Raw genomic sequence first — 17,443 nt, 5'->3', positions numbered from 1 at the left:
CATACACTGAACATACCCCCTATGCAAAGGTATAAAACATTAGAGGAAATAATTCACTGTCGAGTAATGCCAGGTTATTGGGTATCAAAAGGAACGTACAGTTTTTAGCCTTACATCATAACAAGTTTTCAGTTGCAGAAGTATTTCTTGGATGCCTTAATAGACAAAGGTGCATTTTCTTGTGGAATTTCAAAGTGAGTCTATGCACATGGCAGAGCTTTCTTCATGCAGCCTCTGATTCATTGCCTGGGTCATCACATACAGGAACTGTGCTGTAACAGTAATAAAATTTATGATAGGAGGCTTCTTCCATACAGCTCTACCATCAGGAGGGTCACCTTGCTTTAGCAGGAATTTTTCTGAGTCCACGTTGAATTTGGTATAGTAAACCTGTTTCTAACAGCCATACCATTAATCCAGTCAGGTTGGTGGAGAGACCACTAAGTGTGTGTTTGTGCTTAGTAGTTTTCATAGAAAAGAAAAAAAAAAAAAAGAGGCACATTGTTTACAGGTACAATTCTATGTAAACTGAGTTATAATTCAGGAATTCAGTCACTATGGAAATTTGCTCACTTTGTCTATTCATAAGATAATTTCTAGCAAATGACACAAATTATAACAATATTCATTGTTTCATAATCTGTTCATTGCATCTCTCATAAAAATATGCATGTTTACATTGTTTCATATTGTTGCCAATTAAYTGGTGTTTTCTACCCATGTTCAATATGCATTCATTAACTCATAGTTTGCTGGTAAGTGTGTTCTTTCTATACATATTCAAAGAAATTCTTTAATTCAATTTCTCTGTTTCTTCTCATACAGTCTCACAGCCAGATATGCAACTCAGTCTAATCACAGTGGAATTGCAACCAGTCAAAAAAAGGCTTCTAGGTCAGTTAAATATCTCTAATTTATTGCCTGTTAGTGATACTCAAGCAAGTATATGCCCATGGGTATTTTATCCTTTGGACTTAAGCAGACACTAAACAATGTGTAATTTTTGTTATGTGTGCAAGCTTTGCAACGATGAGCTTTGCCACAGAAAAGCCTCGTATTAATTGGCTTTTGGCCAGCTGGCTGATTTGAACTGTATATTAGGTTGTTATGTATCCTGCGTCTTTGTATCCTGCRTGTAAAATATTGGATGTGAAGGATTAATTGGTGATTTTAGTGCTCTGTACTTTCTGGCTCAATTCCTGACTTTTGTCATGAGTGAAAAGATGTTTGGGAGTCTACCCCACTTCCCACTAGATGCTTTGCATATGTAGCAAACCCCCCTGAAAGCCTGAGTTCACAGAGTCAAGTTTAAGCAGAAGCAAAATAGAGCAGAAAAAARAGAATTACTTCCAAGACTTCTGCTCCATCAAGAGTAGCCTGCACACAGTCCCCGTGAATGAGAGGCTTTGTTTTGGCAGTGAAATTGACAGAGCTGTGTGTAGGAGCTGACCTGTTTCAGATTCCATCAGTGCTTTTAGTCTGTCTTTTCCATGAGCACTAAAATCCACAAGCCAGATTGCAGAAGAAAGAAGCTGTGGTCTAAAGCTTACTTGTTTTTCTAGCTTTTTTTTTTTTTTTTTTTTTTTTAATGTGGGCAGGGGCACTAAATAATGTGTTTGTTAATTATACCTTTGCTGTACAGTTCATTGGTGAGACCAATGAACTCTAAATTGCATCATCTACAATAAAGATTGCGTTTTGCAGTATAGAACACTAACACAATGTGAGTTGCTGGTGATAGCTTGAAATGAGCTATACCACCGTCCAGTTGCTTTGCACCTGCATTTATAGGTCTTGGTTTTCCTTATTGCTGATGCTCCTGTCTTGTCCACATTCAACATGTCAAGGTTAACAGTCTTATTGTCTAATACTTTAAATCTGTGGCAGTGTTTCCGAAGCCTGTTCAGAGGTATGTGACTTGTCCCTTATTTGTTATACTCTTCTTTGCATTTCCTTAGCTGCTTAACATGATTCTGCGAGAGCAATTAAAAACCTGAATTCAATTAAGGAAGTCAGCAAATGAGGTAAACTGGAAAGTGTGTAGAGAAAATGACCTCATGCATAATGTGCTTACTGTGGCAAGTTCTGGAATTCTGGCATGCAGAATATATGCAGAACTATTTTATCTTTGAACAGAACAGATGAGTTTCTAGTGTTGCACATGCCTTTTCATTGCTTTTGTCATTACCTTTGACAAATGATCTCAGGGCTCTTACTGCCTGTCAAATTAGGCTAATGAGAAGGAGCAAATGGATTTTTAAGTTTGTTTTAGTGTATTCTTCAGGGATCAGAAGATCACTCGAATTCATGGGTCACAGTAAAGGTTAGCATGCATACACTGTCGAGTAATGCCAGAGCATTAACAAAGGTTAGCTGCAGAGCAGAGACAGTCTGCTCTGGGCTCTGCACAGAGACTAGCAGGGCAGGCTGGCAGCCAGAATGAGCCATAAATATAATGAATGGATTAGTTCTCTGAGGTTTCAAGTGGTAAGGAAAAGGAATATGGAGCTGTTTACATATGTTTGAAAATGCAAATAAAATGCTTTGAACATTTCTGTTACGCCAGTGTATTAAACAAAAAAAATTTTGAAGAAACCAAATGTTTTTTACTTCTTTGTTATGTGATTTTTTCCCTTCCTTCTGATGCTGCTCTTTCATAATACAGTGAAACTAACAGAATTGGATAACTCTGGTATAATTTGCATGCCATTATTAAAATCATTCCAATAAGCAAGAAACAGAAGAGAGATGCTCTTCTCCTATGGCAAAATCCTATGACTGATTTAAGCAACTAATTTTGCCTAAGAAATAACAAAATTGGAAAGGATTGGGGGTGCCCACGAAGGTGCTTTAGAAAGTTTGAAGTAGGCACATAATAAGGAATCTTACAGCAGAAAACAGATTCAGATGGAAAACAGAAGCTGGCTTACACAGGCCAGAAACTACAATAATCTATATTTTTTCCTTAGCATAGCCRTGCAGTAAGGTTCAGATGGTGGCAGCAAATACTAAGAAATGAACTGTATAGTCTGCATTATATACTTCTATCTGAAATGTATAAAGGCATCTGTATCATTTAGATAAAATAAGTACTTTCAATATCTTTCATTTACAATAGTAAGGTGGAAGTATTTTAGCCAATAGCCTTCTGAAAAATAACTCAAATGATAACTAAAAAGTCAGATTTCATGCTAAACACAACTGTGAAACATTTATTAGAGACACAAAATAGATCTCAACTATGTATTGCTGTGCTTTCTAATCTATTTCTTTAATATTTCCTCTCCAAAAGTGATAGGTTTTAATAACGGTTGATATTGCACTTTAATATTTCTTAGGATGAATCTGTTTCAGCAATGTTAATGGCAAATGCAAAGCATCTTCTTACATGTCTTGTGACTCTAGAAAGCGTCTTTTTCCCTTTTGTGTGCATAAGGATAAGCTTTTATTTTCATTTGTGGAGTCTTAACTAATTTGAATCCTCCTGTTTGTTGTTGCTTACCTGAATTCACTGAGTTTAGTTGGTTTAAAATTGTGACAGTATCTGCATACTGTCTCCACTGTATGTTGCATTACATRAAATGAACTGATTTCTCACTGATTTCTTACCATTTCAGGCTTCCAGGACCCTCAAGGGTGCCAGCTGCAGGCAGCAGTACCAAAGTCCAGGGAGCTTCCAATTTAAATCGGAGAAGTCAGAGCTTTAACAGCATTGATAAAAACAAGCCTCCACAATATGCAAACGGAAATGAAAAAGGTAAGGGATGAAAGTTACTAAGTTTACTCTTCATAACACACAAGAAGGGGGGAAAAAATATCCACAAGGGTCAAAGAAGTGAATGTAATATTTAGACTTGCTAAGGAAGATCTATGGAAATTGGGGTCTGAAATAGGACTTGTGGTTCAGTTGGGATTAAAGTTCAGATGTGAAAACTTTCAAGATGTTATAATTATATTTTATCCATCTTTGATGGAAATATCACAATGTGATCTTTACAAAGTAAAAGTTAATCCATATTGGATGCCTATAATGTTATTCCATATTCAGGTCTACTCTTAACCCAAAGGAATACTGCCATCATTTTCACGGGACTTTGCATCTTAGGCTCTAATGGAGAAGAATCAGAATATTATATTTGCATCAGAATGTTACATTCTTTCAGAACCTTACCTAGTGCCTGTATAATACTGAATAAAGGATAGAGAATTAAGTCAAATGTAATGACATTTTGCAGGGATTTGGAGCAGCCATTACGACAATGAACTGGGTACCCTGGGTCCTTCCGTTTCTCTCACCCTGACTCTATTTTCCTGGAAAATATGCCTCTTCAGGCTTTATCTCAAAAAGAATAATGCAAAAATGCAGCTTTCCGAGTTGTGTAACTAATCCATCCCCTTCCTCTCCTTTTTGCTCCCTTTGTATAATGAAAAGCATTTTATTCATATCTCTGGGTTAGAATCCAATTGAAAATGATACAATATACATAGTACCCGTTTGCATCCTTGGGGTCTGTGGGAGGAACAAGAATGCAATGAATGTTCTTCATCCAAGCAACAGGCAGCTCTCCAGATTTTTTTTTACAAAATTCGGATGAACATGCTTTGCCCCTAGCTGTATCTGAAGATATAAAACCATCCTTTCAATAGCTATTTCTTTGTTTTTATTGTCAGATTGAATGTTTCACGTAGTTCTATAGTGGTTTTATTTTACTGAGGACTTGTTTGTGTCAAGACATCCCAGCTAAAACTAGGAAGAGATCAGAGTGAAAACTGAGCAGACACTGTATAGTTCACAAATTCAGTAGAGAAGTTGTGAAGTAGATGTGGCTGCTTGAGTAAAGGTATGTACAGGAGTTTAGGCTTTAGAGTTGCTGACATATTTGCTACTGAAATCTGTGAGAATTAAATGATTCAAGGTGAGACATGTTTGTAGATATTAACATTCTTAGCTCATTACTTGAGAACTGTCTTTTGACTGCTAAGGTTTGCATTGCATTGTACATTTATGTGACTTTCTGCATGCTGAATTCTTTTGCTTTCCCATTTCTTTACAGCAGAGAATGAGAACCTTGATGAGGTTTTTCTGGTGAAGTCACTTGCAAGAGGATAAGGAGTGGCTTCTTTTGTAAAGTCTATCAATTCATTTTGAATCAATTTGTTTTCAACAGGAAATAGAAAACCTAATGTTGCATATCTACAGACTACTGTATTCRACATGTTTCCATCTCTAATTTTTTTTCCTATCAAAACAGCAGAATGGATGAAAAAACATTAATTTTGTATGATAATCAAAGATAAATACAAGTTTATTTTAGGCTATAAAGCAGAAGTTCATTAGAGAAAATGGCTGCTGTGAGTGCAAGGATAGCAAAGTGATATTCTTTCATAATATCCTAAAAGAATACAAGAACTTGTATTTGAGTGCACTATGCTGCTACTTTGCCTAAAGAGAAAAACTACTATACCATGGTATATTTTAAATTTTGTTATTATAGTGACTAATTTTTTAATATTACAATGAGATTTCCAAGTAGTTTTTTTTTGTATTTTTAGAAGTATTTTGGAATGTTCTGTAACCTGAGATTTTTTAAGAATTTGTTTAGAAGCAAACTTCAACCCATACAATAGTAATAATATAAAACCTCTCTTTAAAAAATAGTGTCACCATGCAGTAACAAAGGTGTTTTCTTTATACTGCAGAACAAATAATAGACTTTGTATTTCAAATTTTGCTTCTGATGCAGATGCTTGGAGCAAGATGACTTTAACGTTTTCTTTTTTTGTAATAGGTGCACAATCCACATGCCCTATTTCTGAGACAAAGAGATTACTTGTGCTAGGTAAATAGCAGTTGGATGCTGGGACCTCCAGACTGCCGCAAGGGCAGACCACTGTTATATTTTTCTCTGCTGTACACCTTCCTGTATGTGCTATAAGGAGACCTCAGAAAATATATACAGCAAAATACCTTTTTTAAAAAATCTAGTTATACTTAGTATCTGTAATCCATTCCTGCACAACACAGTCACTCAGTCACAGTGGGGAATAGATGTGTTGTCACCGAGTTAAAGGAGATCTGAAGGTGATCCAAAATAAGATGTGATATCAGCCTTTTGTTTAGTATTCCATTATTTAGTCTGTCATTGATATGATCTCCTTTGAGCATTGCTTAGGGAGTAGTTCCATACAGTAAGAAACCTGGCTTCCCTGTGCTAATGCATGTTTGCTCTTTACTAAACAGACAGACCTGATCCATTGTGTGACACATGCACCTGTGCATAGCTCTGATTAAGTCAGAAACACAGAATGTGCCAAAACATTAAACAAGCCATTAGATGAAACTTGTTTGTGGAGCTTTGGTGAGAGCTGTTCTTTTTGCCAGACTTTGCAGCTTATGGATCAATTTCAAGGAATGTGTCAGATTTATCTGCCTCTGACTTAATAACATAAAGACAGAAATAAAACTAGGAAAATTAAACTATTTAGATGAAGTGATTATTCAGATTGTTAATGAGGTAGAAAACCAGCGCATTTTGAGTAGAGCAAAGAAATAACATTCTAATGCACACCACATTTTTAAAACAAATCTTTACTCCTTAGAACTTATAAACAGTGTATCTGAACACCAATAAGGATCTCTGTGTCGTGGACTTTCATTGCCAGCTTTTCAGTATGATGAAATGAGATGGCATTTGTGTTTCCTTTTTACTCAGTTTTAATAGTATTGGTTATTTTGCCCGTACTTGTTGTGAGAAGCTCTGCCTTGGAACTCTACTGTGTGATGATGCAAATTGTTATTTATCTGTGGCCAGTATGTACATCTAGAGCTGATATGTGTATGTTTCTTCTGGTGCCACTGTTTTTCCAGTTGTTGTTGATAGTGTTACCTTCTTATGCTGATAAGGGGTAGCTACKTTCTTGTGGACGGCTGGGAAGGGGGAGCTGAACAAGCTGAATTCTTTTAATCTTAGTAGACAGAACTCCTATTCCTTCAAACATCCTTATAGCAATGCTTTGCAATTCTTGCATTTTCTACTAACCTTTTTTTTTTATATTGTGAATGACTGGAAGTGGATAATCTGGACACCTGCCTGCTACAGAATATTTAGATTGTCATGGCTAACTTTGCTGTAGTGGAGGAGCCTGTTGCAGAGGTTATCTTCACTAGCAGCACAGAACATAGCAGAGGTCAGAGATGAGAAGACAAAGGAGAGTGGTTATGTACTGGGCCCAAATTCAACTCTTCATAAGTCCTTTTATTTCTGCAACAGCCTATGAGAAGTGGATTTGAAAATGTCCATTTGATCATCATGGTCTTGCTGGGTTCTGGTAGAAATTTCTGGTTTTGTACTGACCTGGAGGTGTTGTGTTCCTCCTGTGCGTTTACAGCAGAGGTTGAGTTCTCAAGCAGAAAACGGTTTTCACCACCAGCTGACTATGCCTCTCAGGAATAAGGGGTTAAGTCTGAAAGAGAAGACTGACTTCTTGTAAAATTTAGTTTGCAGAAATAAGAAATCCTTGTAATAGGTTGGATTTACTCTTTCTCAAAATCACCACAAGGTGGGGACAGGTTTCACGTAATGAGCAGCTAAAGCCAAACCCAATTGAACATGCAGAAAGCAGTTAATTGTGTGCAGTTTCAAGTAATGCATTTGTGCTGGAGGTGTGGGAGGGTGAATAGATCTTTTAATTTGAAATCTTTAAACATAAAGACAGATTGTCAATATTTCTTGAGAGCATGCAGTTCACATTCCTTGCAGAAATATTAAGGATTCCTTTTAGACTGAAGATTAATGGCAAGCTAAAATTCTGTTTAAATTCTTGTTGCTGTTCATGATTTGTGACATAGGGATGAAATAAATACCAATGGTTCCAGGAACTTGTATTTTTTTACTATATATATAGCAGAAAAAGCTGTTGATGAAACAGTAAATACTCTTCTTTTTACATTCTTCCCCTCAATGAATTTAATATTGTACAGCCAGAAATATGCCAAAGCATACGTTGTTTTTGTTTTTTTTTTTAAATCAGAACACTTCTTTCTATTTTTATTTTTTGGTAGCAAAAATAATAGCCTGAAGCCATACAAATGTAACATAACTAATACAACAGAATGCAGTGGCATCCCACTGCTCACAGATTGTTACGTGTGTTCCACATTAACTTTGCATATTCTTCTGGTGATTTGTTCTTCTGCAAAACTATTGATATAGCTAACAGTAGACCCTAATCCTCCTGTGTATTTAGGGTGAGCTTAGTGCAAGAGCATGTGTGCAAGTGCACACCCACTTCTGAGTTATCAGCCCTGAGGCTGATTCCTGGTCTAAATTAAGAAAGCCTGAGGGCTGCAGTAATTTCCAACAGCTGTGGTTGGCCCCAGGCTCTCTTCCAGCATCTGAGGCTCGCCAGACAAGAGCTGGGGCCCAGCCACAATTCCTGCCTTGGTCCCAAGGGAGGGATCAGCTGTGCAGCGGCCCATTGAAGGTGCTCCATGATGCAGCCTGTAGCCTGGGGAATACACTGAAACTTTCCCTGTAATGGAAAATATTCTGAAGCAAGCCTTCATGTTAATTAGGCAAGTTAATGTTTTCTTGCCTGGAACAGGTCTCAGCAACGCTGCTTGAAACCTTTTGTGAAGGTGGAGTGAGCTCATTTACAGAATCACAGAATGGGTCAGGTGGGAGGGACCACAGTGGATCATCAGGTCCAATCCCACTGCCCAAGCAGAGTTACCTCAGAACACATTGAACATTGTTGCATCCTGATGTTTTATTAATATCTCCAGTGAAGGAGACTTCATAACCTCCCTGAGCAATCTGTTTCAGTGCTCAGTCACTCACACAGTAAAGTTCTTCCTCATATTTGGGTGGAACTTCCTGTGCATCAAGATCTGCCTGATGGCTCTTGTCCTATTGCTGATACCACTGAGAAAAGCCTGACTTGAGACCTTCCCTCCAGGTACTTGTGTACATTGATGGGGTCCCCTCTCCATCATCTCTTCTGGAGACTGAATTGGCCCAACTCTCATAACCTATTCTTGTAAGAGAGGTGCTCCAGTCCCTTCATCATCTTTGTCACCCATGTAGCACTGTGATATTTGCATATCAGGCTGAGGAGCACACAAGAATGGACAGGTGAAATTATATAGCATCTATTAAGGTGGAGGTGATTGGCCTAGTGGAACTAATAGAGTTAGGCAAGTAAAAATGTTACATATTACTTTTGTTCAGATAATTTTATTTTTACATTTTTAAACTAGAACTTCTTAATGCTATTCAGAGCAGTAAATTTTGCTATGTTTGCATACTCTTTGTTAAAGAAAAAACAGCTCCACTTTCAGATTCTCAAAATTCTGCCTTTCCTGAATGTATTAGCAGTCTTCAGACTTCCAGATKGGTAATTGAATCTTTACTTGAGGTTTAGGACTGAGACTGCAAAAATGAAAATGATGCAAAACTTCATACTGTGTGCTGAAGGGACAAATGTCCTTAGTGTTCTCATCTACAATATTATTCAGACAGGGGGGGCCCAAGGTATGACATACTATGGTTGTATGCAAGGCATCAAGCACTCCTTTTGTCATTACATGAACTATATTTGCATTGCATGTTTCATGGGCTTTCTTGTAGCACAGAATTCAATATACTATAGGCAGGCTTACATCTAATTCCCTGACAGTCCCAATGCTGAATGGCAAGACAAGATAGATCCACTAAAAGAAAATATGTCAGCTGCTGAAATAGCTGTGCACCACACGATTTGATTGCCATTACCACTTCATTTCTCTGCTGCTCCAGAGTGATGGTGTTTATACACTTGGTTATGTCTTGGGAATCTGAACTTCTTTCAGAAGAGCTTAACCCTTTCTTACATTGGTCTGTTTTGCTTAGTAAGGCTAGATGGTGAAAATCATGGCTGTTAATTGGCATAGTTTGATTATTGCAGAAGGAGCCTTGTTCTCATTCATGCTGAAGATTCACTGAAGTTCCTGGATGATGTAAATGTAGTGAATGTGCCAGAGCCTTCTGTACCTACCTGAGTTCAGACCCAAAACAGCGATCATTGCTGTACCATGCAGATGATATACATCACTGTAACTTTCAAAGACTGGCACTGGTGGAATTGTGGACAATTTTTTTTCCCAGCTATGAAAGTGTACTGGGATAAATTCCTGAGCCGCTAAATATTGTGAACAGTACTTAAAACCAAGAAATGTATAGTCACCTGCTTTTAATGCTTTTATAAATGTTGATTTTATTTCAGTATTACTGAGTCTGAGTCCTCCTCCCCAAAACCTTGGCTTTCTGGCACATATTTTTCTTTCACTAAACATCAAACCCATCTTCATCCACTTTTGTTTTTCTGACAGAATTGTAACACTCTTTTTTTCTTCCATGTCTCAGTGTTTTGTTATCACCAAGTGATTGGAAAAATTTATTCCATATTAAAAATAAAATCTAAAATTGGAAGGCTTGATTTGCATAATGAGATTGTTGTAATGAAGGTGTTTCTGTGGCCTTCTTTGACTTGTGGAAGTATTAAACAACATCATGAAAATAGAGGAGAGAGAGGCATTTTCCATTAGCATCCTTCATGCTCCATGCTCCTATAAATGATGTTTATTGTAGGTCACATGTAAGTGTGTTTTAAATGCCAGGGAAAGGCAATATGATATCACTTTCAAACAGAGGATGCTAGAGTAACCATACCATTACGGTTTATTTCTGTTTTTTTAAGCAGATTCACCAAAAGGCCCTCACCCCCCTGCAGGCATGAATGGAAATGTGCAGCATCCCACCAGCACCGGGCAGCAGCAGGTCTCTGCCATACCCTCTCCAAGTGCCAGCAAGCCTTGGCGCAGCAAATCCATGAATGTCAAACACAGCGCGACCTCTACCATGCTGTCTGTGAAGCAGCCCAGTCCTGCAACCTCCCCTACTCCAACTTCAGACAGGCTCAAGCCACCCCCTTCTGAAGGTGTGAAGCCCCCTTCATCTGGACAAAAATCTATGCTGGAAAAATTCAAGCTGGTTAATGCTAGGACTGCTCTGAGACCTCCTTTGTCACTGAGCTCAGGACCCAGTGACAGCGGGAGAGAGGATGACAACTTTTCAGAGTGCGGTGAAATGGATATCTTAAGTGGCGGGGTGAACAGCAGCGGCTCCACAAGCAGCAGTCCCAAAGTATCACCGAAGTTAACCCCTCCAAAAGCTGGCAGCAAAAATCTCAGCAATAAAAAGTCTTTGCTACAGCCAAAGGACAAAGAGGAAAAGAGCAGGGATAAAAATAAAGTTTGCACTGAGAAAGCAGTCAAGGAAGAGAAGGATCAGGTCATTGAAACATCTGCAAAGAAGAGCTCAAAAATTGCAAGCCTAATCCCAAAGGGAAGCAAGGCAACAGCAGCCAAGAAGGAAAGTTTAATATCATCTTCTAGTGGGATCCCAAAACCTGGATCAAAGGTGGCAACAGCAAAGCAAAGCACTTCCTCTGCGTGCACAGGGAGTAAGGAGGTTGAAAAACTGAGGACTACTAAAGGAAATCAGTCCCAGTCAACACCAAAATCTCAGCTTAGTGAGAAGGCTTCTCCTTCCTCTGGTCTTGCTTCTGAAGGGAAAGAACCCAGTGCTGCTCTCACCCCAGGATCCTCCGTCGCTCTGTCGGCCTCAATGGCTGCAGGCAGTGGCCAAGGCGCAGGAAATGGTGTGGTCCAGCTTCCTCAGCAGCAGCAATACAGCCACCCCAACACTGCCACGGTAGCTCCTTTCATTTATAGGTAAGATCATGGAGGAAAATTTGGTTTGTGCTGCCATTTAGGAAAAAGGGCTAAAACGGATAAAGTAACGGTGGATCACACTCTTATCCCCCTGTTTCTGTCACGTCATCATACCAATGTTTTCCTAATACTATTTTTTAATTAATGTTTTTGTATGAACTAATTCTTACAAGAAGTCTGAGTCTTTACCTTGTACAAAAGCAATACACTGCAAATATTTGCCATTTAAAATTCAGGGTGGTTTGATTAGATCACAGATCATATGGTAGATTCTCTGTGCTGCTTTTGAAAGGTCACAGCTAAATCAGGTTTCTCGTATGAATATTCTTGTTTGCATTCTGAGAACCTCAGTATCTGTTTGCTGATATTTGACAATATTTGCTTAAAATGCACTGTTCTCTCAAAAGATCATAAAATAAACTCCACGTATTTTCAGAGTATGTAACAGTACTGGTGGATATTTTAAGAAAAACCACACACAAACTTTTACAAGTGTTTAAAAATATTTCAACAGTTTATGTAGACAGAAGAGGTTGCTGTTTGCAGTTCTTTTCCTGCTTAGTTTTCTGCATGAAATAAGTGTAGGTTAACTCCCTGGAGGCAATTAATTTTTACAGAAAATAGTAACTCTTCAGATGGCCAAGGCTCTGGAACAGAAGAATGAACAGTAAATGTATCAGCCTTTTTCTGACTTTATTTTACTGTATGATAGAGCAGTTGAAGAGAAGCTGGGAGATTTCACTGTTGTACAGCTCAGAAGAGAGAGTAAGTGTAGAAAGATTGACAGGCTGATTTGAATAATGTTTTCAGATGTCAGCTGTTGGAGGGCTTTAGCTACAGTTGTGGGTAAATTAAACATCTGATATTGAGCAAAATATACTGCCAGTTTTTGTTAGTGAGTAGTACTGGAGATAATCTTGGCGAAAGATTAAAGAGGTGATGAAGGAACTTTTGAGGAAGTAAATATATATCATAACACACAACTAAATATAACTTCAAAACCAATTTGGATGACTGATAAGTTCAGAAAATTATATGGGAGGGGAAAAGACTCTATATAGGTTATATTTATTGTAATATGCAGTGGAGCTTCTTGAGTTTCATTTAGATGGATCACTGGATGCACTTAATATGCATGTGGCTATCTGGAATAACCTCAGTGATACAGGGGATTTGTAGTGTGGTACATCAGACAGCCGACATATATGTTGGGGTGCATATATATGGAGAGAGGAAAGGAAGCTGTGCTTTCCCTTCAGATGTATATGCTCTTTAGTGGCTGTCTTACTACATATTGATGCTATTTCATTGCATGATGGAGATGTCTTAACATTCTTATAAGCTCTATCTTGAAGCAAATTGTATTTTGAATTTTTAAGGGTGATAAAAGCATGCATCTTCCCATAAAATTTGTTACTTGTAATTGTCTCTTTGCTTCAATCAAACACCAAAGGAGACTGTATTTGAGGTTAAATTTCACATGGAAATAAAAATCTCAGTCAATGTCTGATCTCAGAATGCCATAAACCCAGACTAATAGACTGATTTTGATGAGGTTATTTTAATATGTATCTCTCTAACTGAATGCAGAATCTGACTCAAAAGTACATAGTAACTATTCCTTTAAAAACTCAAGGGCTTTGTAATACCACACACTGATTTAATAGAATAATATAAATATAACCAAGGATAAAATATCCAGATTTTGAAAGTCAGCATATTTATTTCTGTGGATGTATGGCAGGTGGAAATAAGCGAGAGCTGGGGTACTATATTTACATTTTTTGTTCTTCAACATAATTGCTTTCAAAGCCGTCACCACAATTTATACACAGAATTTTCAGGCGTGTTTTTTTAACAGTTTTATATGAGTTAGTAAAAAATTGTTACCATTTAGACTAGCAGGGTTTTTCCAGCTAGAAGGAACATCTAGGCTCTAGTTTGTACCGCAGTCCTTGGAAAAAAGAAAAAAATCGATAAAACTTAGTAAAAATACAATGCTTTTTATCCAGAATTCTGCAGAAGTTTGCCCTATACTTGTGTGATCCATTTAGACTGTTAGCACAAGCATAAATAAACTAGTGCTCTCTCTGATTTGTTGCTGGTAACTGCAAATACCATACATTTTGAAATACTCTTTGTTAAGCAAGAGAATATTTGATTTGTGAGGAAAAGGAAGTATTGCAAGGTAGGTTTGTTGAGACCATGCATTTTGCTTAAATAAGTAATGCAAACCTGTAATAGTTATCAATAGTCATATTTTCAAGAAGTCTAGATTTTTATTAATAGACAATAGATAGAAAATACTGTTTCACTGGGAGGTTCTCAAGTGGCATATTGCACTATTCAGCTTTACAGTCTTGATGCTTTGTCCTGTCTGATATCACAATGTATTTTCATTCCTCTTAAACACCTTACATCAAAATTCATATGGGATTATTACTTCTCTTCAAAGATTAGCAGCAAAAAATCAGAATTGCATTTGAGATAATCTAAATGGGTATAATTTAAATGCTTCCATTATGCCAGCAAGTGATCATTTWTTTTCAAATGTGGCTGTGAATATATTACTTACAGTCCCATCTGTGCCCCTTCTGAACTCAACTGCTGGGTCCAACTGATGTAAGACTGAAGCAGATGTAATTTATTTGCATTTTATCAAGAAATCTTGATAAGAGAGATAYAGTAGGAAGGTCTAAGACAGTGTATGTTTTTTTAAGTACACCAGCCACTATTTAAAATTACATTCTTCCACTTAAACAGAATTGTAGGAAGATGAAAATGGTGCCATTTTCCAGAGTCCCTTAGACTTGTATTGAAATTGTCTATGGAATTTAGCTGTCTTCCCAGTGGTGCTTAAATTTCATATGAGGAAGAGTAACACAGAAGTTTAGTACTTGCTAGGCTCCAGTGAAAATAGCAGGGGGAAAGGCACATTAATGAAAACAAAAAAAGATACTTGAGTCTGTCTCCTAAAAATAAGAGAACAGGTTCATTTCTCATTAACTTCTCATGCTCAAAAGTGGAGTATAACCTTCAATACCAATCCTTTTCTTGCCCAAAGAAGAGTCTATTGCATGCAGTCATTGGTGGTTTTTAACTTTTTTTAATTTTTATTTTTTAACTCAAGTTGTATAAATTTGCATTATTTTCATAAAATGGGGAAAGCAAGTAATAGTTTGAGCAGTAACACGTGTCACCTCTCTCCATGGAGTAAATCCTTAATTGATGCAAATCATCATAACCCTACACAAAGCAATGTGATATGATGGAAAACAATGTTTGCTGTGAATTTACTCCAAGAGTAAAAGAATGCTTCAGTAGGAGAACATTGGGTGGTAACTGAATGCATGTACTGCATTTCAGCTTTATTTTATTGACTCCTTCAGTAACCACTGTAGGAGCTTAGTAGGTCTCTTTTCCATAGCTGAAATTTAGAATCTGAAGCTCTTAAATCCCAGGGGCTGTGGTGCTCAGGAATTGCTTATTGCCTGAAATGCTGAAAGTGTAGAAACTGCTGCACAGTGTTAGCTGACCACTTATCATCCTGAGCTGCACTTCTAGGTTGTGCTTTGCTTAAATTTCAATTTTTGAGCTAAATTTTAATGATAGCAACATCTGAAAGAGGTTTCAGCAGTGTCTGAATCACAATCTTGCAGAGATATTCTTTCAGGGTTAATGCTGAACTTCAAATACCATTTTGGCACTCCTTTTGTACCTGCAGAGAAAGAAACTGGTAACTTCAGCAACGTCATAGGTTGGTAGAGAGAAAATGATGCCAGACTCTTCTCTGGAATGCAGGGGGAAAGGGTAAGAGGTAACAAATGCAAGTTACAGCAGGGAAGGTGCTGATTTAAAGTTAGAAAAAGATGGTTTTACCTTGAGGGTAGTGAAAGACACTGGTGGAGGCTGTGGAATCTCTGTCCTTGGGTATGTCTGAGACCCAACCAAACAGGGCTTTGGGCAGCTTAACTTAACCAGACCTGATTGAAGAAGGTCATTAGACCAGATGGCATCTGGAACATCTTTCTGATCTGAATTACTTTATGATTCTGTAAGGACTAGAGTATTCATGAGATAGTGGCAGAAAAAGGAAATATCAATGTAATAACTAAACACATTATTGGGTACTAAAACTTTTTTCCCAATTCCTTTATTACATTGGGATTAACACAATTCTTTTATTAGGCCATAGCTTCAAGGGTGTGCAGGAGGTTCAGAGTGGTGACAGATGGGATGGATGATACAATCTGGTTGTATCTCTGGAAGCACAGTGAAATTCAATTCCAGATGCCTGTTCAGGATGCTTTTATATAGGCTTAGGAAAAAAAAAATACACTGCTCTTTAAGGATCCTGCAACCATAGCATCTGCAGGGTTTCTTGAAACCATATTTATGTCTCTGGTTTTACTTACTAGAAACTACTTCTGTGTCACTAATTGTGGACTTGAAACTAAGTTTACAGTAAAAAACATTCTGTCAGTTAATTGTATTTGTTAATAATAGAATATGCAGCTAAACATACTTTTTAAATAAAGTAAGGACTCAAAGTCATATTGCAATGCTTTATTGATTCCTTTTATTTACATTGCTGCTGTGAAAATTAAGTAACAGTCACTACCAAAATTTTGCAATCATATGTAGTGCTAGATAGTGCCACTCACCAGTTTTACTTGTAACAAATACATGGTCTTTAGACAAATCCTCTCATTTTTCTGTGACTGATTTTCAAGTAATTGTGCAAAAAAAGTTTTCATTGAAGAGGTGTTAGTTTAAGAGATGGAAAGAAATGTAAGTGAAGAAGTGATTACAAATGCGTATTTGATTAATGCTGAGTTAAAGCAGTAGCTTGATAAATAATCTGTTTTCTGTTTATGATCTGAAGTTATTCTTTTAAAATGCCATACAGACAATGTGATCCTATTCCTTTGACTAAATAATCAGTAAAATTCAGGATAAATGACCAAAAGAAATATTCTGTTCAGGATTCTGTAACAGGCAGCCCTACCAACCCTTTCATAAACCAACTAAATTTTATTTTAAACCGGTTAATTCCCACTATTATAATGGGAAGGTTCCTGCAGAAAGTCATAACATTTTTTGGAATTGTTTGCATCCTACAGGATTAGATCGTATCTATTTATTACTTTGAGGACATTGTCCTTTGACTTAAAAAGGTGCTTTCCCTCTCTTTGATTGCTCTTGCTAAATATGTGAGGGAATAATCCCATCCCCTTCTTTCTCTTTTGTGAGGCTAAACTGAATTTGCTTTTCAGAAGGGTTTCTTCTTCCCCATGAGCATCCTAGTAGCCTTTCCTTGCATCTGTTCCCAATTTAACTCACAGTTCTTGAACATGGGTGATCGAGCTGCTCATATTGCAGACGTGGTCCTGCCAGTCTGTTACACTGACAGTGATACACATTCAAGACAGCTGCATCTCAACGAGCTGTTGGAAAAATGCCATCATATTCATCTGATATCTTTTGGAATGTCAGCTAAAAAGCAAACAAATCTTTGATGTTATCTTGTTTATCTAAGGCTGGCTATTTCGTTAAAGACAGGAAATGGCTGATTGTGTCAGAGACCACTTATTAAGTAGTATTTCAAATTCTGTTCTTAATTACCCCATACAGGCTCATTTTAATCAAAATGAATGAGCTTGTGCAGGT

The 17,443-nt window shown here is 37.4% G+C and overlaps 1 protein-coding gene across 7 annotated transcripts in view; it reads left to right on the top strand.

Moving 5' to 3' along the window:
* NAV3 (neuron navigator 3) overlaps nt 1–17,443 on the top strand; it is a 184,564-nt gene that overhangs the window by 40,836 nt on the left and 126,285 nt on the right. For 5 of the 7 annotated variants that reach the window (XM_057377407.1, XM_057377410.1, XM_057377406.1 and 2 more), the window contains exons 5-7: nt 826–894; nt 3,618–3,757; nt 10,738–11,773. In XM_057377407.1, the coding sequence (XP_057233390.1) occupies nt 826–894; nt 3,618–3,757; nt 10,738–11,773 (1,245 nt within the window). The remainder of the gene's footprint in view (nt 1–825; nt 895–3,617; nt 3,758–10,737; nt 11,774–17,443) is intronic. The other 2 variants (XM_057377409.1, XM_057377411.1) reach the window with 2 other exon arrangements.

Source organism: Malurus melanocephalus, unplaced genomic scaffold, assembly GCF_030028575.1.
Source record: "Malurus melanocephalus ecotype Western Australia unplaced genomic scaffold, MMel_1.1 scaffold_311, whole genome shotgun sequence".
In the NCBI taxonomy this organism is placed as follows: domain Eukaryota; kingdom Metazoa; phylum Chordata; class Aves; order Passeriformes; family Maluridae; genus Malurus; species Malurus melanocephalus.
This window is presented reverse-complemented; position numbering and strand designations above follow the sequence as displayed.